General features: G+C 38.1%; 1 protein-coding gene across 1 annotated transcript; it reads left to right on the top strand.

Moving 5' to 3' along the window:
* The first annotated feature begins 1149 nt into the window (after positions 1–1149).
* LOC139123943 (uncharacterized) lies at positions 1150–10279 on the top strand. Its single transcript, XM_070690090.1, has 7 exons — positions 1150–1200; positions 3771–3803; positions 5171–5235; positions 7744–8166; positions 8812–8904; positions 9240–9330; positions 9695–10279. The coding sequence occupies exons 2-6, from the start codon at positions 3799–3801 to the stop codon at positions 9323–9325; spliced, it is 672 nt and encodes a 223-aa protein (XP_070546191.1). The 5' UTR covers positions 1150–1200; positions 3771–3798; the 3' UTR covers positions 9326–9330; positions 9695–10279.
* Positions 10280–27163: the final 16884 nt, after the last annotated feature.

Below are 27163 nucleotides of genomic sequence, written 5' to 3' on the forward strand. Positions count from 1 at the left end.
AATTGAACTTATAACTTTTCATTGTGTTCACAATAAAATGTGTCTCGGTGAAATGTTTTTTCAACACATGTTAAAACGTGAAAAAACAAAACTTGCAAAGCTTTTTTTCTGGTGATTCTAATGCGTACTGATGCGAAACGCCCTGTTCATTTTCCATAGTAGAAAAGTTTCAGCAACACTATTGTTGGTGCGCATCGAGTCAACTGAAGTGAAGACTCGGCAACTTTGTCTTTACAGTTCAATGGCTCGTCAATTGTTGGCCGTTGCGTGAACGAAATTGAATTGTGTAATTCAGGTAGTCAGGCCCAGGGCGTGAGAGAAAATTACTGTTGACGCCATTTCAGCGGAGCTACGAAGATGTGTAGGCGATATCTTGAGTGTAATTTCGAGCATAATTATGTTAAAAGGCACTTAAAAGGAGAAATCAATAACAACTGAGCGATCGTTGAAAAATCTTTTTGTTGCACGGGATCGAGCGCGTACACACATGTGGCAGTTGAAGTGGTACATAACAAAAATGTTACATGCGAGTATAGCGAAGCGTATACTGGATGCTTTAATAGGGAGAACCTGGACATAAACTTACCATCATTCGTATTCCTAGAGAAGTTTCTAACGACACTGATTGGCCAAAATGGTTTCTTGATTTTAAAACCGATCTGACTTCCTAAAACTGACCTATTTGGGGTTTTAAGGGAAAAAATCAACTTTACTGGGTTTGCAGTCATTATTGTATGCTCGTGTGATTTCTACGAAACTTGACAATTATTGTCAACATTTACTCTGTTGGATACGAAAATAAAAACACCACTTGAATAGGGGCGCGTAATGACGAGTGATTTTTGACTGTTGTGCCAAAGGATCTTGTTGTTCTTGTTGTTCTGAAATATATTACGCTTTTGGGAACGGTGTCACCGGGCAACAAACTGGCGTAAACAGTGGCCCCGAAAGAAATGCTACGCCATAGCTTCGGTATTGACATGTGTCACAATAGCGTGCTTTAGAAGACAGCCCAACCAGGGTCCCTTATAGCACATATTCAACCAATTGGAAACGAGTGTTTCTAATCTTTGACCAATGACAGGAAGTCACACCCTCAATTGTTGCCAAGCGTAGTGTACAAAGCATGCCTCCTGCCATGTTTGTACCATTAGAGAAAAGCCGAGAGAAACAACTGCGGATAGAGTACAGCGACTGCAGGTGAGCTTTTAAAGTCATTAATTGTGAGGTTGATATGTTTCATGCGATCTGCTTTTAAAGTTTTACTATATTGCTAGACTCTAAACCTGCTAGTGGTTCTACCTTTAAATTTAAAAGTAAACTTACATATATGTCATCATACGTAAAGTGTATGTGGGACCTGCATTGAACAATGTTTTCAAAGCCCCTCTCTGTCCTAGCCCAACTTGAAGATGCTAATAATAGATACAATATCAAGTCAACTTCAAGCATTGTAGAGTGCTCTTCCGACAGTATCAAAGCCAAAACGTCGAGCTGAAAGTGTTTCTATAGTATCAACTTTGTGTCCAAATTAGACCGTTCCCTTAGCTTGACTTTGCTCTCAATAGCGATAAAAATTAACCAGAGTACAAACTTTTACACTCGAGAGAAATGGTTCCATCAGATGTCCCATGTTGCTTTAAAAATCGTAACTGCTCCACATAACAATATCAGGCTTAAATACTCTTACTTACTAATGAGTAACATGGAGGTACAAACAACATTTAATTTGGGAATTAAACAGGTTACAGAAATACAGGGGTTAGCAGGCCACACATGACAAAACACAGCTATAACTGCTGCCGTGCGCCGAGACTAAAAGCCATGCGACCGGGGTCCGCCTGGAACCCCAAGTGTTTTCATTTACGTACTGCAGGGAAGCACTCGATCAATTCCATAGGCAGTAAGGCCTGATAAAAGTTATATGCCTGTCTTATAACTTTTATAGAGAACAGGGCAGGTAGATCTAGATTCCTTATGAAGCTGTGGACTGTTTGCGTTGACCTACTCGACTAGCAGCGAGCTGGTCTAGGAAGTCATTCACAGTGAGTGAATAGAGGCACAGTTTCTATGCTCACAATAGTTCTGATTATGTCACTTTCAACAGTAAGGGAGCTTCATTAATTACAGGGGGTGGGCCGAGGACTTTCGCGCACACCTGTACAGTAAAATATGACCCTCCCCCATCCTTTTGTCTTAAATGTGAACCCCCCCTTGTCCGACATTCTTAAACTGGACCCCCCCCCCCCAAACCACTGCGGTATTCTCCCCAGGAATATCTAAAACAGTATCAGCTAATTTACCTAACAATTGGTTCAATTGGTATGTTAGGGAAAAATAACAGACGGGAGGGCTGGTGTTTTGGAAGGGACAGACGCAATTTAACGCGCAATAATTTTTTAAGAGATATGGTATTTCGTACACCATATTTTGTGCAACTATAACAATGCAAGATGTAGCTGATTTAGTATTTCATCCAAAAATATCAAATCATAATACATAGAGTCTATTAGGCAAATTATTGACAATTTGCCCAAACAAAACATGCTATATCTGTATTTTATATATGTATGATAATGTATTTAATTGTACTGTGCTTGAATAGGGTAGTAAAATGTGCATTTGTGCACAAAAAATTGATCTCCGAATTTTATCTAAAAAGTTTTTTTTCCACTATTCATGGTGTCTAGGATGAAATTATGAATAGTTTTTTACCAATGCAAAAATAGGTTAATCTTTGCATTTGTGTACTCTGTATTATTGATATTAATTTTCTTGGTTAGACTAGAGTTGTTACAAGTCTATGATTGTGTAAGAAATTTGATTTTCGAATTTCACTGAAATGTCGATTCACTATGCATATAGTGATCTATGATGAAACTATAATATTTTTTTTCAGTGCAAAATTAGATAAATCTGTGCATTTATGTATGCTTGATAATTAAGATTATTGTTCTTGATTAGACTAGAGTGGTTACAAGTCTATAGTTGTACAAGAAATTTGATTTTGAAATTTCACTAAAATGTCAATTTACTATGCATGGTGGTCTATGATGTGTAAGTGTTCTGTTGGTGATTTCCTATTCAGGAAATATCACATGGACAATCAAAGTTTTGGCGATAAAATCAGCTTCTGTCAAAAGTGACCCTCCACCCAAGATAGGTTTATAAAAAATGACCCTTCCCGTTGAACTGTTTTCTAAAAAGTGACTCTCCCCTCAATTCTCCCTGCCCACCCCCTCCTGTAAGTACTGACAACAACACCACCATTTAGCTTGGAAATAGTATTTTTATTTATTGAAAAAAAAATATTAAAAAAAACAGTTTTCTTAGTGAGATATACCCTTTTAGATCAACGTCCCTTCAAAAGAGCGATTGTTTTGTCTACATCTGAATTCACATCTGTTGATTTTGTCTCTCAGTGCCCTCGTGCTCTTACACTGTTGCTGTCCCCAGTTACATTAAGTATATTTAAGATCGATGAAACAGAAGAGAGATTTGGATCATCTTTTGAAGAAGGATTTATACTCGTAGATAATAATTATGATAAGGATTATGACTGATATCAATATTTTGCTTCTCCATCAGAGAGTGTTCATAAACTAACGATACTCCAATCAATCTTGGTATTTTTGTTGTTTCCACGTGAACGTAAACATTCACAATAATACTTCACAATAATACATTCACAATAATAATTATTGAATTATGAAACTCTTTGCATATCAATATTCGGTGAGCTCTGTCTGTTTTTTTTTTTTACTTTTCAGCTAACTGTTGTCAATCTTTCTTCACAAGATGAGGTAAGTCTCTAAACTTCGATAGCACTTACGATACAAAATAATAAATTCCATTAAGATGTCATAATGGAATTATTGTGTACAAGAGATGCTTTTCCAATAAGTTCCTTTGAGGGATGTAGATTTGGGTTTATTTTTTATATTTGGCTAGTGTCTTATTTCCATTAATTTTGATTACCCTTTGATAATTTACATTTGCCATTTCTTTGCGATGCACAATGTTTTGAGAGATATTTACATGACAGAGACAGGGACTGCGATTGTATGTTACCATCGACATCAAAAAGTCGACGGGGCAGCTTGGTCGCTATTGAGGTGCTCATTTTGTATGCCTTTATAACGTGACATCGACTTAAATGAGGTAGATCAGGCGGCTTTTCGTCTTTTGACTTGAAATTATAATCATTTTTTTAAATTTATATTTTATTTTCGAATTATAACCAGTAAGTAGACTCCACCACTTACTGCTAGGTGTACGCGTTGTTATGTTCAAAATAGCAAAACGGACATTGAAATTATAAAATTTATGTCAATTATTGAAAATGTTGTTGTGTGGTGTAATCGTTGAGCCAAACGATTTTAATTATAAATAGTCTGAACTTTATCAAACACAAACAATGGAAAGCATTGATAATGTGAATATATTTGACCAACCGGCTTCATGGCCCGCGACCGGTTGTGCTTTCTTGTCGATGGTCTGTTGGCAAACTCTAGTATCCAGATTGTAAACAGTTTTGAGCATAGCCACTAATGAACCACAAAAGTCCGACTATAGAACTGTAGTAGTATAGCAGTACTATAGCAGAGAATGTGCGCATATAATTTGTTCCCGATAAGTATAGAAACTAAGAGTAGTCGGGGTGCTCCCTTGAAATTTCAGTGATACAAATTCAAGCTTTAGTAAAGGCCCTTTAAGTGTATCTTCTGTTTGGGACGGCAGTCAGTAACGGAAACATACGAGAAGTTGGTTTAAATACCCTTAAAATGTTGTGTACAATAAATTTCTTGTTACGAGGTTGTGCTCACTTGTGTCGTTAATTTTTCTTTCGAATGCTCACAATTTCATTCTAAGACAGTATATTTGGCTTTTGGGACGTCTTAGAACATGCATATTTTTGGCGATAAGCTAACTGGGACATCGCAGATTCTTGATATTGTCACCCTGCGAGGTCACTTGGTTTACTTTTACAATGACGCACATTGCATCCTAGCGCTGTTTGTCTGCCTCATTAGAAAGGTATACTGTTGTCTTAATATTGTCTTCGCACTTGATATTTTTAACTGTCGTGCACTCAAACAAAAGAAAGAGATAAATTGTACAATAGCTATTTTATGGCTCTGAAATTACATAATTGTGTTTATACTTTCAGATACACTCTCCTGGTCGTCCTTCTCTCAGTGTCTCCCTTTCTTTTGACACGCATCAAGGCACAGGGTGAGTACGAATTTCCAGTTCGAAAGGTGTACCTATTTTGATTGTGTTTCTGCACGTGTAACTTATTTGTTTCCATTATTGTTGTTAAAATCTTCGGGTCTCCCCTTTTCATTTGTGCTCGCCTTCCGCGATCTCCTCCCATCGCATTACATTGAATCCTGCATGCACGTATTTAAAGTGTGTATCTCACTAAGAAAATATCTTTTTTATTTTTGTCAATAAATAATAATAGTATTTTGACGCTAAATGGCGGTGTTTTTTTTTTTTCCCCGTTGATAAATAATCGTGATAATGAAAAATTTAATGGCTTGACCAAAAAAAAAAAAAAAAACTCCGGGAAGAACGCATCCATTTCTGTGACGTCATAAGCAGAGTTCGTGAGTGTAGAATGGAGTAGCTATACACACCATTGCATAATGACATCCATCTCAAGTTCTGTCTATAATTTGGAAAGTAACAATCACTCCTGCGATAGAATATTGTTTGGTATGATTGATTTAGAGGGTAGCCAGTGATGGAGAGTCTGATGTTACTGTTGAAAATGATTCCATCAGAAATATTGTGAACGAAGATTTATGCCTCAAGTTCACTCAGCCTAAAATGTCTCCAAACCAGTCGGCCACTATATAGTCGAGTATGTCAACGCAAACAATACGCAACTTCACAGGAAATCTAAAAAATATATCGAACGACTGCACTGTTCTTTACAAAAATTATTAGAGCAAAATATTAATTTTACCACATCCTACTGCCTGCGGAATTTATCATGTGCTTTCCTGGAGTACATAAATACACCTGACCCGCCAAGCTGACCCCTGTCGCTTGGCTTTTATTTCTTCGGGCGTGGCACCACAGCTGGCCAAGGCCATCGCGTTGACACCCCCCCCCCCCAATCGAAACATGAGCTTACCAGAGTATATTGCTTCAATGTCATCTCATCACAAACGTGAGAGTCGATCGATTTTATTTAAATTCCTTCAGTTTATTTTGTTTTTATTTTTTTATACCCACAAACTTGGGGCTAGTCTAGTCAGACACTGACAATATACGGAAATATTTGGAGCCAATATGGCCGCCAGCCCATGTTTTGATTTATCGCCGATTAATTGGCGAATCCCATCGTTGATATTTGTAATGGAAGAGAGCATTTTAGAGCATCATTTGAGTGCGAGATGCTTGTTCTTGTACACCCAAGTATACAAACTGAAGAGGGTCCTAACCCTGAAACTTACAAGATGCAGTCCATCGGAAGGTTTGATCGAAAACTGCCGGTTGTCTAGGCGGGACCCTGCTGCACTCTGGGCATTGTCAAATGATGAACTCGTCCTTACTTGGTTCTGTATATTTAACTTACTACAGTTATTTAATGAATAATGCAACTAGCAGACGACTATTTATAGAGCCTGGAAAAATGCAAACTTTACACAGTGGAATTAACTGGGCGGCGAGAATGATATTCGACCCCTTTCAATGCGTATTATCACTTCTAATGTTCTGTCACAGTCCCTATAGACTCCAACGTCCCTCGTCAGTCCGGTTGATGAACAGATTTACAGCTGTTAGGCTTTATAACATAGTGCAGGTTATCAAGTAGTACAGTTTAGGGAGCTACTAATTATGAAAGGCAGTTGAAGTCGAGTCTCACTCACAGAATATCCTGGCTGGGTCGACTCCATGTCCAGGCAATACTATTCCTGTACGGTACATAGCGGTTGACGCGGCGTGAGCCATACTCACATGTAAATATTTTTAGGTCCACGCCAAATTGACGGCATATACATAAACAAAAACAATCCTGGTTTGTGCTTTTTCAGTCCAAAACTGCGCATCTATTTATCACCACGAACTATCTTAGATCTTCTCGAAGTTGGTACCCAATGTGTTGTTTATTGCTCTCAGGGGATTGCTCTCACATGTAAGTCACCTCTGATGTCACTCCACGTGACCAATACGTCAGGAAAATGATCTCGAACGTTTCCAGACAGGGTGGACCTTTCACCATTTTGACAGTGAAATACACTATTATAGACAAAGTTATCAAAAGAACGTTATGGATATATCGAAATAACAAATATCGTTTTATTCGATTCGGTAAAGATCAGACAAACTAAAAAAGGTGAGATATACACTTTTATTTTGTTGCAATCTCGGCGACTGTTATGTCAATTAGTTTCCTTACAGACATTTATTCGAAGGATACACTAAATTCATTCAACTTTACTTGCTTTATGGTCTTATTTTACAAATTCGTGCACTTATATTTTAAGATTGTCCACCAATATACATGATATGATAAGAAATTCAAAGAAAGTTAAAATATTTGAAAATTACAATGATTTACAATAATCGTATCAATTGAATTTAAATTGTGATTTAATTATTTATATGAGATAGCTATTCCTTACACCATGGTAATATTTCAGAGGTTGAACGAAGTCACCTTTTCATATATTGCCATATATTTATACTGATTCAGTTTCCATCACGTCAATGTTTTATTTATTGCAGATGTTACTATAAGTTTGTACTTCATAAGCGATCCTTCAGACGCTTCACAAATATCATACAACAGAGTCACGGACACCACTATAACATTCACCGTCACAGTAGATTCTGGTGCTAGTGGTGGAGACGTCGACGGCATTGATGTCTACTTCGTTGATAGCTCCGATACTAAGATATCGGGGACAGAACAAGCTGCAGGTGGCTCAGCCCCAACTAGTGGGAGTCCTAATAACATTGCTGCGACTCAAAGTGATTCACCGTTGAGCTCAAACACTGTAACGATCAAGTTTTCCAACGAAGCTGACTGTACAGCTGCATCAAAACTATGTGTACTGATAAAAGGCAATGGTGTAGACACAAGTAATGCACAATTCTGCCTGAATGTCGGGGTGACTTCTGGTGACGCTGGAGACAAAGATTGCACTGGTAATACCATTAAAAATATTGTTAAACACTGATATTGTTAGTCCCTGTTAGCCTAAAAATTATAAACGTGTGTGGGAGACTGGACATAGACTTTGCCATATTATTTCTTTGAGGTAAAGGGAGGTGGTAATCGGAACTCTGCTAAAAGGTTGCCAGGAACCTATACGACCGATATAAATACTGTATCCAGGGTACGTTGCCGATCGATGAAAGTTGAAACATGCTTGTTAACAATGAATATCGTAAAATGTATATGTTGCAGCTATGTTAAAGTGATGCATATAGATATCATGCATGAAATACATTGTTTGTAAACAAGAAAGTCGGACACGCACAGTTCCGACGACCACCCGCTTTAACATTTGGACTTTCTTGTCCCGTTTATAATACACATAACCACAAGTACAATTTCCAATGATATGACAATCTTTTTGATCTTTTGTTGAAAAAATACACTGGGCAGAAAGCGTATCATACACTCACGCAATCATCCTTTTGTAATCCCCCATTTCAATCATCTTCTAGACGTATTTACTAATCAGAGAGGAAATGGCGAGACTCATGATACTGCTGGTAAATGTGTTATCATATTTAAATGAGGTCAAAATAATAACAACTATGTTTCTTAACTTTGTGGTCATTAAGATCCCCCAACACCAACGCCTCAAGCAATGTCTACGGATGGAACCAATCCGGGAACAACCAATCCAATGGGTACACCAGGGACAACAAAGGGGAGTAAGTTTCCTCTATCAATTTTTAGCGGCTGTGTCTTCTACGTTAGATAACAGCTATTGCACTTTGGAAATATAAATCATCTGTCAGACGTAGAAATAATCTCTTAAACGTAAAATTCAGTCTGTAAATTTTACATAGATTTGGCTAAATGAAAAAACATCTTTTGAATACAGATATGTTTTAAACGCAATCCGCCAAAAAACATGAAATTCTAGTTTGAAATTAATTTTTATCATCAATGGATACTTATTATTTTATTTATTATTTCACTTAATTTCGGAATGAATATGTCCAGATCCAGAGAATTCTCAACAAATTTTACGATTTTGTTCAAGGTGGGGCTGATACAGTAGCGGCTTATCTTGCCATGCCACTGTTGATGAGTTTTGTCCTGGCGATGCACATGGTAATGACTTTTTAAGAATGGTGAGTAAATCTGACCTTAAAACCGTTTTAAGACTTCACTTGAAATCAGGCTGTTTCATTGCATCCAGGTGCGCATTCATCTGATCTACATATTACTTTCATGTCATTTCATCGAATAAGTTTACAGTTAGAATGGAATTCTTATTATCACACTCGCTTAAACAGATACAGCAACGTGACGTCAGAGCAGTAAATGTTTCTATCTACAATCTTTGAGATTGAGCCAGAATTTAAAAAAACGCCCTGTTGTTCTTAATCTTATTATGTTTATGATGCAACTGAAAATCCGTATTTCCTATGTTGAACCTTTCAGCAAATTATTTTTCCACAGTATTTCACACTTTTGTTTTTTTTATTATTTCAGATTTACCAAGAAAATAGAAACAGCTTCTCCATTTGCTATAGTTTAATGTGAATTTCGGTACTTGATATTTTTTTAGTATTTTGTCCGACAAGCCGTATCTGTGTCAAAGTAAAAATATGGCTATATGACAAACAGTTTTGATTTATGACAGTTCTATGGATGACTCCAAACGAGATTTCCATCTCATCGATGGCGATTCTCACGTTTGCAGAATGACTCCGTCCTCGAGATTCACACAAAGTACGAGTTGAAATTCTTAAGCGTTAACATGATCAGATTTTTATATCAATATGGAAGACTTTATGATGGGACTTATTTGTCATCAAAGGACTGCCCTCATTGGCACAAGTGTTCAACGGCTGTGTTACTATGTATGCAGTGTTACTTTTATTTGATTTTGCATATTTCGACACATTATAGATAAAAGTGATACAGACACAAAGGCAAAAGACTATGATATCGACATACTAAATTAGCATTCATAAATACAGAATTACTGTAGGCGATATTCGAAAAGGGTTTTGAGATACTTAACTTGCTTAGAGAAGTGATTTGTGATTTGAATAAAGGCAATGTGTTAATTGTAAAAATATCTTTAATTGTTTTGTTTAAATTCATTACCAGAAATGTGGAGTGAAAGATTGATTAATTGATCGTTTGTTTGATTGTTACTTATGTCCTACATTTGGAATTAGAAAAATAATGTCAAGCAATCCTCCTCTGCATATTGAAACTTTGAAATTGTTCCATTTAAGGTAAAAATCAGAATCTCAGAAAAACAAACGCTAATTAAAAACACATAAAAGGCTGTTTTCGGTAAGAAATATACTTTGGATTTTGAGCAACGAAACGAAATGAGTGACTCCTTGATCGATGTTGACCAGACTTATTTTGGCTGTCACGTCGTACCCTTGCAGATTTATATAACAGCACGAAAACAATTTCCCAATTAACGAAAACCACACTTTTTTGAAATATTTCCACTTCAATAACTGGTTATAATATTCAGTTCTGCTGTACTTGATAATTTCACCATCAATTTCAGATTTGATCAAAAGTGGTTGAACTTTCTTGATAGTTTAAGATATTTTTATGGAAATAACTAAATTTAATATATAATATATCCTTTAATATGATTTTCCATGGAAATATGGGCAAATATGCAAGCAAAAGGCATTTCGTTATTTTTCAAGTCAAATTACACACCCACCCTTGCAAGAAATTTCCTGCAACTCTGAGCCATGTCCCTTGCAAGAAATTTCTTGCATGGATGGGTGTGTCAATTGCAAGAAATTTCTTGCATGGGTGGGTGTGTCCATTGCAAGAAATTTCTTGCATGGATGGGTGTGTCCTTGCAAGAAATTTCTTGCATGGATGGGCGTGTCTATTGCAAGAAATTTCTTGCATGGATGGGTGTGTCTGTTGCAAGAAATTTCTTGCACGGGTGGGTGTGTCCTGTGCAAGACATTTCTTGCATGGATGGGTGTGTCCTTTGCAAGAAATTTCTTGCATGGATGGGTGTGTCCCTTGCAAGAAATTTCTTGCATGGGTGGGTGTGTCCCTTGCAAGAAATTTTTTGCATGGATAGGTGTGTCCTTTGCAAGAAATTTCTTGCATGGATGGGTGTGTCCCTAGCAAGAAATTTCTTGCATGGATGGGTGTATACCTTGTAAGAAATTTCTTGCATGGATGGGTGTGTCCCTTGCTAGAAATTTCTTGCATGGTTGGTTGTGTATGTTGCAAGAAATTTCTTGATTTGTATGAGAACAAACTTTGAATGACCACATAAAAGAAGAAGTCCCATATGTTTAGTGGAAATTCCTGTAAATCTATTTCATAATTGCCATCGATGCTTTTTATGCAACAATTATAGGCTTTACAGTACAAAACCCATTAAGTGTAAGATAACACACAAAAATATTGGTTTAAAAACCATAAATGTCACATTGTGATTTTTTCGTTGTGAATTTTTCTGTGATTGAGTACTGATATCAACATTTCTTTGAAATTTTTGAATTTTAATCTTAAACAAATTAGTGATCAGTTTTACATTTGTAATTTGGAAAAATGTTTACACCATTGATCAGTGTTGATTTTTTTCACCATACTTGAAAGTATGGGATTTCTTGCCAAATGCTTTAAAATTAATGTTTTCGTCATAAATATCAGCAATGGAATATGCAAAGGCAACTAAAGCAAAATTACTTCTCCAAATCTGAACATCTTCATAATTTAACTGATATTTTTACTTTTTTAAAATGAAAATTCATGAAATTTCAGGTTTTCGGCTAAAGGGAAATCGTTTTCGTGCTGTTCATGATTTATATTTAACGGTACAGTCGCAAATATCTGTAAAGCCAATCATTCGGTAAAACTTAATGATTTTACCGGTGCAGAATTAGCACGTATAGTTTATTTTCGTAGCACAGACTAGATTTAGTATCGCCGAAGACACGGGGCTTGGGAGAAGGTCGTTAGATACTTGTTCATTTTTTGTTGTCGTTGTGAACTAGGCTCTTTTTTCGCTATATTTTCACTTGTCCCTACGGCAAAAAGACAATGAATTATGTTACTTCTAATCATTTATCTTCGCTGTCGTCTTACAAAATGAAAGCTATCCATTTTCGCCTGCAACGGTGGCCGATCATGCACTTGTGGTTTCAGTCGCTTCCGACGGAAGAGTAAGACAACAGAAAAAAAGAATTAAATAACGGCCAATATCACAAATCCTACCCTGCTTGCGGTTTTCTACATTGTCTGTAGTGATCACGTTGCTATCATAATACCAGTAGTGACTTCAAACAAAAAACGCTTACACAAAAGGGGAAAAAACAAAACATTTATAACAATTAGGTCTTTTAAATTCTACTCAGGCGTTCACCGCTGTGATGCCTCAAAACACGGACGAGAGAAAGTTCGGCGTGATAGAAAGATTAACAGACGGACAGACAGACATGACAAGACAGACAGACAGACAATCAGACAGCAAACGAGTAAACGTGTATACTTATAGAATGACAATATGACATTTTTGCTTTCAACTGCGCTCATGGGGACTTTTGGACGGCGGTATGTTTTAACTTTAAGATAGTGGTTTGAAACACCAATTTCCATCCCAGGATTACTTCTTAGCCGCATGGATTTTATTGTGTCGTTGTCAGAGAAAAATCTACAGATATCTGTACGGCAACTACGTACATATGCAATGTAGATGTACGTTTAATAGTATATGTGCCAGTCAGGTCATCTTCCAGAATTATTCACGTCCTTACACGTCCCATATGCCGAATTTATCATCTTAGAAAGAAAATTTGTGAGCGCATTAGGGAAAACTTGAAGTGTGTACAGCTTTGTAACTTGTTCATACTGTATACATTGATATACATTTTGTTGCAATATACGAATAAAACATTCCAAAGGTATTTACATCGTCTGCTAGTATATTTTCGTCACTGGCTTGCCTAAATATAACTAAGCTTGTTTAATCGACCGACAAGAAAGTTTGTCTTTTTTGGAATATCTTCACTAGTAATATGCTTTGTGTCAAAAACTTACATGTAACAGGATCACGAACTTTCTGAGTCACACTACGAATCGTAAAGTGTGGTGTGTGCACCTTTTCTATCGTGTATTTTTAGAAGTGTAATCGGATTATTATGGCCCATTTATCATGTGTATGGCTATACTCGATATAATTAAGTACATCTCTTTTAACCCTTGTCAGCAGGGAACTTGTATCATGAAGGGTGTCCCTTGTCGCTATGTCGGTCCCAAAGCAAACAAATTTCCAACGTTTTTGTGTGTTTATTTGATCCAAAGTCTGATTACCGGTCTAAATGTTTACTTAAACGTAATCACAACTTTGAACCAATAATTTGCCAAGATTTGGCAGCAAAATCGGCTCCCTAAACTGCGCGAAAATAACCCTTATGTCAAATACTGGCTCAGGATATTAAAAGCTTATCGGCAAAGGTCGACCAAAGGTTTCTGCACATATTCGGAACAAGAGTTGGAAGTTTAAGCTTTTATAAATGTTTGTTGTCCTAAAGTTCACCAAATGTATGCCAGGATAACCTTCAGCGAATCTTGGGCGTACCAGTATTAATTTACGGTCGGCACGCTCACCATTGGACTTAGCTTCGGCGCCATGCTTCATATAACCTAGAACAAGCTTTGACCAAGGTACTGACAATCGCGTGTGTACTGGACCGTGGACGATAAAAGGTGTCCCTGTCGCTATTTCGGTCTCAAGGCAAACAAATTACCAACGCGTTCGTGTTTTTACTTGACCCAAAGCCTGATTACCGGTCTAAAATTTTACTTACACATGATCATGACTTTCAATCCAATAATTTGCCAAGACTCGGCAGCAAAATCGGCTATCTAAACTGAGCAAAAAATAACCGTTAAGTCAAATACTGGGTCAACGGAACCCAACACTTGTAGAAACGAGGATATTAAAAGCTTATCCGTAAAGTTCGGCCCAATTTTTGCTGCACAAGCTTGGAACAAGCTTTGGGAGTCTAAGCTTTTATAAATATTAGTTTTCCCAAGCTTCAAGAAGTGTATGCAAGGATAAGCTTTAGCGAATCTTGGGTGTACCAGTCTTAAATTACGGTCGGCACGCTCACCATTGGACTGAGCTTCGCCACCAAGCTTCATAAGACCTTTGACTAAGGTTTGACCAAGGTACAGCACTATCCCGTGTGAAGCAGTCTACAGGTAACCGTTAAATATTTTCCATGACAAAACTTGCCATATATCTAATATGTAAGTAATAGGGATTGTTCGTTACCCTCAGTGAGCTCGATTTACAATACGACAAACATCAGAGTTGTCAAGGCAAGATGTGCATATGACAGATATTAATACTTTTGTTTAGATGCACAGTTAAATGACTTCAGATAACGAAATCATGCAGCGAATCAGTTTTATCTCCAAGAACACTTCTGTACATTGAAACTGCTTTTACGGGACGGATACGGAAAATTAAGTGACCTCCGAGCTGTTTCAAAAGTACATGCCCCCCCCCCTGCAGTTTCTAAATTTAAGGTAACCCCAGGATTTTGCCTGCCCAACCCCGGCCATAATAACTGACTGACTAGACATCTTTTCTTAGCAGATTGAATCTCTGGTTGGTTAAAACAAAAGTGAGAGGAAGTAGTGCCTAAAAGCTTAAATCTTAGGAGGAATGCTTTCTGAGTGCATAAGACACAGTACTAATAATGACGTAACATAAGAGTATATTTCCTAACAATTTTCGACACCAGAGTCCCAGAGGAGTGTGTACGTTTCAGATCGCTGCACACGTTTTTACTCATCAGTGCATGGGACCCGTGACGTCCTATTATGCTTTTATCCTTTCAAAGATAAGGACCCAGTATTGACCTAGCTATCTCTTTACATAGCAACCAGGACATAACAAAGGGCCCTTTAATGAGCGTTTTGGGCCCTAACACCTAACACTGGCAAATGTATAGGTGCACTTAGAAGAGAAAACGCTAGTTATAGACGGTTAGAGCATGAAATACAAATGTCAATCAATTACTTTTTATCCACCGCGAGTCTCTAGCTGCTTCTGAAGTTTAGAACGTTGGCAGTGATGGGCCATGCATTCATTACCCTCTTTTTGGTCGATTTGACATTTTGTAGTTCTTTTTGCTCATTTTTGGTGCTCTAAGTCCAACACTGCCGAAAATACGTGTCATTGGTCAGAGTCAAATTCTCAAATGAGCAACAATTATTGACAGTAGTTAACTACGACTGGTAAACATTGTCTTGAACGAAGCCTTTGTTTTTGTTCCAGGGTCTCTCAAAATCGACATAGATTTGAAGGTACTTTAACTTGTGGGTGTGCGTACAGACAACAGGGCAACAAGTACAAAAGCACAGCTACTTAGGGGGCACATATTATCAGCATGCAAGTTAAATATTTAAATTTGACTGTTTGAGAGAGGGAGAGACAGACAGACAGACAGACAGACAGACAGACAGAAAATTTGACAGAACAATTCAGCCATGTCACAGTAAAGAACTCATTTAAACCAAATCATATTGATTTAATATTAATAAACATATTATTAATGACACGAATTTCAAATTGTCATTTCAAAAGGTTTGAATTGACTTTCTGCTTTCCTGCAGGTGGATAATAATTGAGACTATGCAAATCACTCATTTAACGACCAGCAACGCCATGACAGATACAGAACACAAGTAAATCATACCATAAAGTTCCTTTTCATGGCAGAGTATCATCGAGTCAACCTGTCTGAAAACCCATGGTTTGGTAACAAAGTGGTTATGATATTTAAAAAGGAAAGGCATAAATATGACCTGACAATGTCAGCACTCTCTGTCTGCTGGCCTATTCTTTTTGATCGAACAAGGGGGTGTTGCTATACGAGCTATAAACAGCCTTGGGACTTTTATTCAGGACAGGTAGAATCTGGCCCATTTAATGATCAATGTTGTCAGACCTGAAAGAAAATGTGAATTTTATAGTTCATTTTGGGGAATCTGAATTTTACGCACCAATGGGATAGGATTGAACAACTCGAAAAGGAGCATGAATATGCAACATACAGGCTTGGTCTTTCAATAGAGACACTTTTTTGTCCCACTCAGAAAGTTACTCGCCCAATTTATCTCTGTGATAGATCCTAAAAGTTACGTCATGGAAATTAGAGCGCGCAACTGGTCATCCATATCAACTAGAAGTATTTCATAATTCAACGTCCTTCCTACTTAAATCAAGCCATGTAAATGGAAATTTCAAAATGTTTTTCGATGCCCCGCGCTAAATGTGACTTTTTACTATACGTTGTGAGTTGGAATGTCATGGAGAAAGTATTGAATTTTCATAGTATTCCCCCTTTATGTGTAAGGACAGCTTAGAATGTGACTTGATATGCCGTGCAAGTGTGAAGTGCCAGTTTCTAATTTAATTCAAACTATTTGTAGCTTTCAATATATTCATTTATCAGTACGTTAAACCGTCGTAAGGTTTTTGTCATACCTGCGATAGGGCTGAACCTGTCCACGCAGGAACTTATATAAGGAACAAATGTGGTTGGTCTTTCAATCAAGGCACAATTTTGCTTTCTGTCGATCATTGACATACTTATTTATCTGCACACAGCGATTTTATAGTCGTGTCTGTATATTCATAAGACACTCCATTGAACTGTACAATTCAAATTTAGGCACACAATATCATTTTGAGGTCAGCTGACCAAATCGTCGGACCCGCTTTCGCGGCCACAAATTGAGACAAGCATATTCAGAGACTAAGCAACTAATTACTTTACCCGCAAATGACCAACGCAGCGACAGGAGAAGAGCATATACTTAACATAACGACGCATGAAATTTAACAATATCGAGGGAACAAATAACTGAAGGAGTATTGACGTTTTCGGTCGATCATGTCATGGTGACCGAATTTTATCGAGCAGAAGTTAAAGGGACTCATGGCAGGGTGTTGAGCCACTATATGGATTTTGTCATACACATCAGTGCCCTAGGGCGGAGCCAGTCGAGTTGAGTTGACATTCTGATTTCTATCAGTTGGAAAATAATTGCGAGTATACAAATCAATCTTCAAACGGCCGTCAACACCATGACAGATACAAAACACAAGTAAATCATACAATAAAAAATTCCCTTTCAAGAACAGAGTGTTATCGAGTCAAACGTGTCTAGTACTGATGGTTCTGTAACAGAAAGCTTATAAATATAAAAGCGAAGGCACAACCTTGACCTGACAAAGTACTTTGTGTTTGGCCTTTTCTTTATAATTGAACAGGGGTGTCTTGAAATACGAACAATGACATAGCCTTGGAGAATTTTGTTGAGGACAGTACACTGATGTGAATTGTCGGCTGACCTAACTCTGTTCACTGGCAGGCCAGTATAGTCGTGTATTCATTGCTTCGGTAAAGTCTAATGAACTCTACAGCATGTCCAGGTATTGAATTCATAAAACCCGCCGACTTATTGAAACATTAGGAGTAGGGATTAGCCAAGTTGTAAAGTATATTATGTCTTCGCTTTATCACTATTCACCATACGTTTTGAGTTGGAATACCATGAAGAAAGTATTGAATTTTCATAGTATTCCAAGTTATGTGTAAGGACAGCTTAGAATGTGACTTGATATGCCGTGCAAGTGTGAAGTGCCAGTTTCTTATTTAATTCAAACTATTTTTTAGCTTTCAATGTATTCATTTATCAGTACGTTAAACCGTCGTAAGGTTTTTGTCATACCTGCGATAGGGCTGAATCTGTCCACGCGGGAACTTATTTAAGGAACAAATGTGGTTGATCTTTCAATCAAGACACAATTTGGCTTTCTGTCGATCATTGACATACTTATTTATCTCCAGATAGCGATTATATAGTCGTGCCTTCATATTCATAAGACACTCCATTGAACTGTACAATTCAAATTTAGGCACACAATATAATTTTGAGGTCAGCTGACCAAATCGTCGGACCCGCTTTCGCGGCCACGAATTGAGATAAGCATGTTCAGAGACTAAGCAACTAATTACTTTACCCGCAAATGACCAACGCAGCGACAGGAGAAGAGCATATACTTAACATAACGACGCATGAAATTTAACACGACCGAGGGAACAAATAACTGAAGGAGTATTGACGTTTTCGGTCGATCATGTCATGGTGACCGAATTTTATCGAGCAGAAGTTAAAGGGACTCATGGCAGGGTGTTGAACCACTGTATGGATTTTGTCATACACATCAGAGCCCTAGGGTGGAGCCAGTCGAGTTGAGTTGACATTCTGATTTCCCTCAGTATGAAAATAATTGCGAGTATACAAATCAAGATTCAAATGACTGTCAACACCATGACAGATACAGAACACAAGTAAATCATACAATAAAAAAATTCCCTTTCAAGAACATAGTGTCATCGAGTCAAACGTGTCTGGTACTGATTGTTCTGTAACAGAAAGCTTATAAATATAAAAGCGAAGACACCACCTTGACCTGACAAAGTACCTTGTGTTTGGCCTTTTTTATGGCTATACATGGGCGAACAATGACATAGCCTTGAGGAATTTTGTTCAGGACAGTACACTGATGTGAATTGTCGGCTGACCCGACTCTGTTAACTGGCAGGCCAGTATAGTCGAGTATTCATTGCTTCGGTAAAGTCCAATGAACTCTACAGCATGTCCAGGTATTGAATTCATAAAACCCGCTGACTTATTGAAACATTAGGAGTAGGAATTAGCCGAGTTGTAATGTATATTATGTCTTTGCTATATCACTTTTACCATACGTTGTGAGTTGGAATACCCTGGAGAAAGTATTGAATTTTCATAGTTTCCAAGTTATGTGTAAGGACAGCTTAGAATGTGACTTGATATGCCGTGCAAGTGTGCAGTGCCAGTTTCTAATTTAATTCAAACTATTTTTTAGCTTTCAATATATTCATATATCAGTACGTTAAACTGTCGTAGGGTCTTTGTCATACCTGCGATAGGGCTGAACCTGTCCACGCGGAAACTTATTTAAGGAACAAATGTGGTTGATCTTTCAATCAAGGCACAATTTGGCTTTCTGTCAATCATTGACATACTTATTCATCTCCGGATAGCGATTATATAGTCGTGCTTTCATATTCATAAGACACTCCATTGAACTGTACAATACAAATTTAGGCACACAATATCATTTTGAGGTCAGCTGACCAAATCGTCGGACCCGCTTTCGCGGCCACGAATTGAGACAAGCATGTTCAGAGACTAAGCAACTAATTACTTTACCCGCAAATGACCAACGCAGCAACAGGAGAAGAGCATATACTTACCATAACGACGCATGAAATTTAACACGACCGAGGGAACAAATAACTTAAGAGTATTGACGTTTTCGGTCGATCATGTCATGGTGACCGAATTTTATCGAGCAAAAGTTAAAGGGACACATGGCAGGGTGTTGAACCACTTAATGGATATTGTCATACACATCAGTGCCCTGGGGTGGAGCCAGTCGAGTTGAGTTGACATTCTGATTTCCCTCAGTATGAAAATAATTGCGAGTATACAAATCCAGATTCAAATGACTGTCAACACCATGACAGATACAGAACACAAGTAAATCATACCATAACAATTCCCTTTCAAGAGCAGATTGTCATCGTGTCAAACGTGTCTAGTACTGATGGTTCTGTAACAAAGCGCTTATAAATATTAAAAGCGAAGGCACCACCTTGACCTGACAAAGTACTTTGTGTTTGGCCTTTTCTTTATGGTTGGACAAGGAGTGTCTTGAAATATGAACAATGACATAGCCTTCGGGAGTTTTATTCAGGACAGTACACTGATGTGTATTGTCGGCTGATCCAACTCTGTTAACTGGCAGGCGTCAAAGTCGTGTGAAAAATACATGGTAAAAATACGCATATGCCTCGGTTATGCTTTCCATTCATTTATCATGTCAACATTTCTGACGACACCATAACATAACCCTGGGGGCTGAAGGTCTGAAAGACAGGGAGCTGTTGATTGGGTCACCACAAGATACTTTAAATGAAATTGCACTTAAAAGCATGATATAGGTACCTGGTCAAGTTCAAATCTCATTCGAAGTTCATCTACTTGCATTTTTGTCTGTCAAATTAAGTCAGTCTGGGCATGTGCTTCACATAAATATTTCCCTTTGCCCTACACACTCTCTTAAAAGGCTTGACTACTTTGACCTTTCCGGTCCAATGACAAAGAGTGTATACTTGACAAAACATCACTGTCAGTCAGCAGCTTGTGACCTCATTTGTCATTTAGGTTGAGTATTAGTCGTGTCTTATTGTTGAACCAGGCCACAGAGAAATGTCATTTAGGTTGAAGCTTAGTCGTCCCTGATTTTGGACCAGGCAACAGAGGATATTGATATTTGCAACACACTCGCCGGGTTTTGAATCTAGGTTATGTTAAGTCCAGTTGCTGATTTTAATGCACATCGATTTCCATGCTATATCAAGTGAGAGTTTCAAGGCTACACATAGAGAAGCGTGGGAAATTTACACTATTGGAATCTCAGTGTTTCTACGGACGAGTCGGAGGTTTGCGATAGGAACAGGATCTGAACATAAACTCGTGGATGTACAACCAGCATGGGGCGTACGAACACTATCAATGGTTCCTGGATCCTGTTACGTGCAGAGAAAACGAACAAAAGGGTGAACTCAGCAGCTAACGTTTAAACAAAATTTATTACAAAAATAAAACTAATTGCTAAATCAGGGATAGAGTACAAGCTTTAAAAGTGTACAGACTACTTATCTCAGCTGGGACGGCAAAGCTCCAGTCTCAGAGTTGTAACAGTCAGTTGGATGAATGAAGTCTTTGCAGGCTTGAAGCTGCACAAAGTCCACAGTATAAATCCAGCGTTGGCAGTGAAGGTCTTGAAAAGTCTTGAGAATGACTACTGCTGGAGTTTAGTAACACACAAGAGACACAATCCCAAAAGTCTGACTGGAAGCTGTGCACGTCCCTTTTATAAAGGCATATAAGAACAATCTAGAACTTTTATTGACATGCTAATTACTGTTCTAAAATTATCTCTCTTACACAACTAATCAACTTTCCAGAACATTCCAAACATGACTAATTGAATTCAAGGTTGTGAGGTCATTAAGGGCAGTGACCTTGAGAATGTTCTAGACTAATTGAACTCAGGTCATGATGAGTGTGGGGGAAATGACCTACATAACACACCCCTCTTCAAAAAAAGAAAATTTTCAAAGAAAAATCTTTCTTTTACAAATGTAATCTTGAAAAAGATTTAAGTACTCAAATTTGTTTTACTCTAAAGTAAATTTCTTGAAAGTGAACAACAATAAAATTTCTTGAAAGTGAACAACAATAAACTCTAAATACGAGAGAGACAGTCTGCAATTAAATTGTCTCTGCCTTTGATATGTCGAATGTCAAGATTAAACTCCTGTAACATTAAACTCCATCTTAGCAATCTCTGATTTTGCCTTTAAATTTCTGCAGAAAAACAAGAGGGTTGTGATCAATATAAACCACTATTGGCTGATTTGAAGAAGTAACATAAACTTCAAAATGCTGTAAAGCTAATATCAAAGATAAACACTCTTTTCAATTGTAGAGTAGTTTCTCTGGGATTTGTTAATTTGCGTGAAAAATAGCAAACAGGATGATCTATACCATGACTATCCTCTTGCAATAAAACAGCACCAGCAGCCGTATCACTAGCATCTACAGCTAATTTGAATGGCAAAGTGAAATCTGGTGCAGACAACACTGGAGCACTTTGCAGTATGGCTTTAAGTGTATCAAATGCCTGTTGGCATTGCTCTGACCAAACAAACTTTACTTTCTTTTTAAGTAAGTTAGTCAAAGGCTCAGTAATTGTGGAGAAATTTGGACAGAATTTTCTGTAGTAACCAGCCATACCGAGAAAGCGCATCAGTTGTCGTTTGCAGTTTGGTATGGGAAAACTTGAAATGGCACTGATTTTGACATCAACAGGTTTTACCTCACCCTGTCCTACAGTATGTCCGAGGTAAGTTACCCTAGCCCAACCAAACTCAGATTTGGCAAGGTTGACAGTCAACATTGCTTTGCTCAGTCTCTCAAAGAACTTCCGCATGAGCTTGATGTGTTCCTCCCAGGTGTCACTATACAGGACGACGTCGTCAACGTAAGCTGCACATCCGTCTAGCCCGGATATGACGTCGTTGATCATCCGTTGGAACGTTGCCGGAGAGTTCTTCATTCCGAATGGCATCACCTTGTACTGGAACAATCCGTCTGGTGTAACAAAGGCGGATATTTCACGAGCACGATCCGTCAGAGGGACTTGCCAAAATCCCTTCAGTAGGTCAAATTTCGTCACATACTTGGCTTTTTCCACTCGGTCGATGCAGTCATCAATCCTCGGGATTGGGAAAGTGTCTGTCTTTGTGAAAGTGTTCACTTTTCTATAGTTAGTTCACATACGGTAGCTTTCATCAGGCTTTGGCACAGGTATGCATGGTAAACTTCTGTTGCTATTACTAGGTTCAATAAAGTCATTGTCCGGCAAGTATTTGACTTCTTCCTGGAGTTATTTTGCTTTTGTTGGATTCAGTCTGTATGGATGTTGTTTTACAGGCTTACTGTCCCCAACATCAACGTCGTGATAGATGACGTTTGTCCTCGTTGGAACATTTTGAAACAGGTGTTTATATTCATGGAGCAGTTCTTTCACCTGTTGTTGTTGTTCTGGCTGGAGGTGTGCCAACTTTGTAGACTCCAGCTTCTCCAGGATTTCTGAGTTCTGAAGCTTGACCGAGCCCAGCTTTGAGTTTAGAGTATTTTCACTCAAGTCAGTTTCAGTATCACTATCTTCATAATGGCCAGAACTGACTGTACTGACAGGCTTTGTTTTAGTAGGATTATCCCTATCCAAATATGGCTTAAGCATATTTATGTGACATAGCTGTTTTTGTTTTCGCCTGTCAGGTGTTATTATGATGTAATTTAAATCACTCAATTTCTTATCGATTAGATATGGCCCAAAGTAACGAGCATGGAGTGGTTTGCCAGGAATTGGAAGTAGAACAAGAACTTTTTGACCTGGTTCGAACTTCCGTTTGAGGTGCTTTTATCATATTTGATTTTCATTGACTGCTGAGATGACTCAAGATTTTCTCTGGCTAATTCACATGCTTTAGAGAGTTTCGTACGAAAATCTGACACATATTGCAAAATATTCAGACAATCATCATCGTCTGATAGGAATTTCTCTTAACTAGCTTAAGTGGGCCACGGACTGTATGTCCAAATACAAGCTCAAATGGGCTAAAACCAAGAGACTCTTGAATTGACTCTCTAACAGCAAAGAGCAGAAAATGAATTCCTTCATCCCACTGCTTCTCTGTGTCAAAACAGTAGGTCCTAATCATGTTTTTCAAAGTTTGATGAAATCGCTCAAGAGCACCCTGACTTTCTGGATGATAGGCGGATGACCTATACTGTTTAATGCCTAGCTGATCCATTACTTGTTGAAAAATACCAGACATAAAGTTGGAGCCTTGATCGGACTGGACACATTTAGGGAGGCCAAATAAAGTGAAAATTTGACTAAAGCTCTCACTATAGTCTTTGTCTTTATATTTCTCAGTGGTATGGCTTCGGGGAACCGAGTTGATGTACACATTATTGTCAGCATGTACTCATTTCCTGATCTTGTTTTTGGTAGGGGCCCAACACAGTCTATTAGTATCCTACTAAATGGTTCTTGAAATGCAGGAATTGGCTGTAAAGGGGCCTTTGGAATGGTCTGATTTGGCTTTCCTACCATTTGACATGTGTGACAAGTTTTACAGAAATGTGCTACATCCTGCCTGAGATTAGGCCAATAAAAGTGACTGAGAATTTTATGATAAGTTTTCCTGACTCCTAAGTGACCAGCCCAGGGCGTTTCATGGGCCAGGCGCAATATTTCAGCACGGTAGGGCTTTGGAACCACAATTTGATGTTTTATAGCCCAATCGTCATCAACCAAAACATCTGGAGGTCTCCATTTACGCATGAGAATACCAGACTTTGTATAATAGGAAACAGAGCTATCTGAAGTTTTACCTTCATCATCTACCCTGTCAAACAAAGACAAAATATCTGGGTCTTTGTGTTGTTCTGCAATGAGATTTGATCTAGAAAATGTCTGACTTTGGTCAGCAGAAGTTTTACTGGAAGTTTCAAATCCACGAGGGATAACGGAATGATCCGTGTCAAACACCTGACTGAGAAAGGTGTCATTTAAGTCAACATCTGTGACATTATTTTTGAGAGTATTTTGATTCTCGGAAGTTTTCTTTGACATGGCTCGAGTAATGGCACATGAAGGAAATAAATCGGGTATCTCTTGTTCAATTGGCTCTGGATCCTGATCTAAACTAGGATTATCAGTCACAAGTGGATTAGTAATGACCTTGTCCCCAGCAAGGTCGTTTCCAAGAAGAAGGTGAATCCCTTCAAAAGGCAAAAAAGGCCTAATACCTAAAGCCACAGGTCCAGAAACAAAGTCCGAAGACAAATAGACATTATGGAGAGGAACAGGAATGTAGTCATTACAATCTACCCCCTTAATAAGAACTTTAGAACCTGAAAATGACTTTTCAGAAAACGGCAGGGTATCTGCCAACAAAAGAGACTGGGAAGCCCCGGTATCTCTTAAAATTTTGACAGGGGTAGCGGAAGAGAAATCACTAGAAAGTGATATAAAACCATCATGAATAAATGGTTCGAAATACCCATAATGCTATCTTGAGAAGAATTGACCTTGACCTCATTAATTGGGGATAAGAGGGGTTTAACCTCAGAAAATGTGTTACACACATTATTAGACTCTAATTGAGTTGATGAAGAAATAAAGCCGGTGGGCTTAGACCCACTTTGACCACTTTGACCTTCACGTTTTCCTTTCAATTTGAAACACTCTGACATTAAATGGCCGTCTTTCTTGCAATAATTACAAGAAAGTGTACCGAACTGTTTGTCAGAAGGAGATTGAGACTTGGGATTTGATGATGTGGAAGTGTTACTTGAATTTTGTGAACTGTTGTCATTTGATTTCCTACTCTCCTTTGAAAAATTCTTGGATGAAAAGGACGAGTTAAATTTACCTGCATTGTTTCTGTATGAAAAGGACTGGGATGGTTTGCTGAGAAATGAAGATTTGTGGGTCAATGAATAATCATCGGCCAAACGTGCAGCAACCTCTAATGTATCTGCCTTTTGTTCATTGATAAACGTCTTGATGTCACTCCGGATGCACCTTTTAAATTCCTCAATCAAAACGAGCTGTCGTAATTTGTCATAATTCTGACTGACCTTTTCAGAAGAACACCAACGATCAAACAGTTGTTCTTTTGTTCGAGCAAATTCAACATAAGTTTGATCCTTCACCTTCTCACAATCCCTAAATTTCTGACGGTAAGCTTCAGGCACCAACTCATAGCCCTTGAGAATTAATTCCTTCACAGAATCATAATTTGAAGCCTGCTCTACTGACAACTGAATGTAAATTTCTCTGGCTTTACCCACCAAAGCACTCTGCAAAAGCATAGACCAGGACTCCTTAGGCCAATTCAGACTCTGAGCAATTTTCTCAAAATGAAGGAAATATTTATCAACATCCTTTTCTTGGAAAGGGGGAACTAACCTGAAATGCTTAGTGATGTCAAACTTGTCTGAAGGGAAGAATTTCCTGACTGTCCAAGCTCTAAACGTTTTATTTCTACCTGTAATCGCTGTTCTTCTAATCGCAATTCTTTTTCTCTCTGTCTTTCTTCCATTTCTAATCTTTCCTGCCTTTCTTTTTCTTTCTGTCTTTCTTCCATTTGCAATTCTTTTTCTTTCATTTCCTTTTCTAATTCCAATTTCTTAAGCTCCAAATCTGCCTGTATTTCTAATTCTAATTTTTGAGTTCGAAGGAGGACTCAGGCTCATAATCTTTTAAGGCAGACTCCTCAAAATGGCCAGAATTAACTAAATGTTTTGCAATCTTGAACTGTATTTCCCGCTTGCGCATAGATCTTTTGACATCTACTTTAAGGAAATTTGCCAGTGCAATGAGGTTGTCTTTTCTGAGGGAATTAAATGTGTCCTGATCGAGGTCATCCATAAATTCGTCTGGCTTGAATTCCGCCATGATTGAATTTCGCTGAGTTCACAGTGTAAAGTAGTTTTGAAAAGGTAGGCAAAATGTTGTCAAACGGCTCAAAATATTCGTCTCCCGGACGAGCCCCCAATTTGTTACGTGCAGAGGAAACGAACAAAAGGGTGAACTCAGCAGCTAACGTTTAAACAAAATTTATTACAAAAATAAAACTAATTGCTAAGTCAGGGATAGAGTACAAGCTTTAAAGTGTACAGACTACTTATCTCAGCTGGGACGGCAAAGCTCCAGTCTCAGAGTTGTAACAGTCAGTTGGATGAATGAAGTCTTTGCAGGCTTGAAGCTGCACAAAGTCCACAGTATAAATCCAGCGTTGGCAGTGAAGGTCTTGAAAAGTCTTGAGAATGACTACTGCTGGAGTTTAGTAACACACAAGAGACACAATCCCAAAAGTCTGACTGGAAGCTGTGCACGTCCCTTTTATAAAGGCATATAAGAACAATCTAGAACTTTTATTGACATGCTAATTACTGTTCTAAAATTATCTCTCTTACACAACTAATCAACTTTCCAGAACATTCCAAACATGACTAATTGAATTCAAGGTTGTGAGGTCATTAAGGGCAGTGACCTTGAGAATGTTCTAGACTAATTGAACTCAGGTCATGATGAGTGTGGGGGAAATGACCTACATAACAATCCCTTCGGCAAAAGGTAACTCTTATGGATAGTCCATTATCTGAAACACGCCACAACTACATTGTTATCAACTAACAGTGTTTATTGCAAATAAAGGGGAACCAATGGAG

This window comes from Ptychodera flava (assembly GCF_041260155.1).
Source record: "Ptychodera flava strain L36383 chromosome 23 unlocalized genomic scaffold, AS_Pfla_20210202 Scaffold_23__1_contigs__length_28996876_pilon, whole genome shotgun sequence".
Classification (NCBI taxonomy): domain Eukaryota; kingdom Metazoa; phylum Hemichordata; class Enteropneusta; family Ptychoderidae; genus Ptychodera; species Ptychodera flava.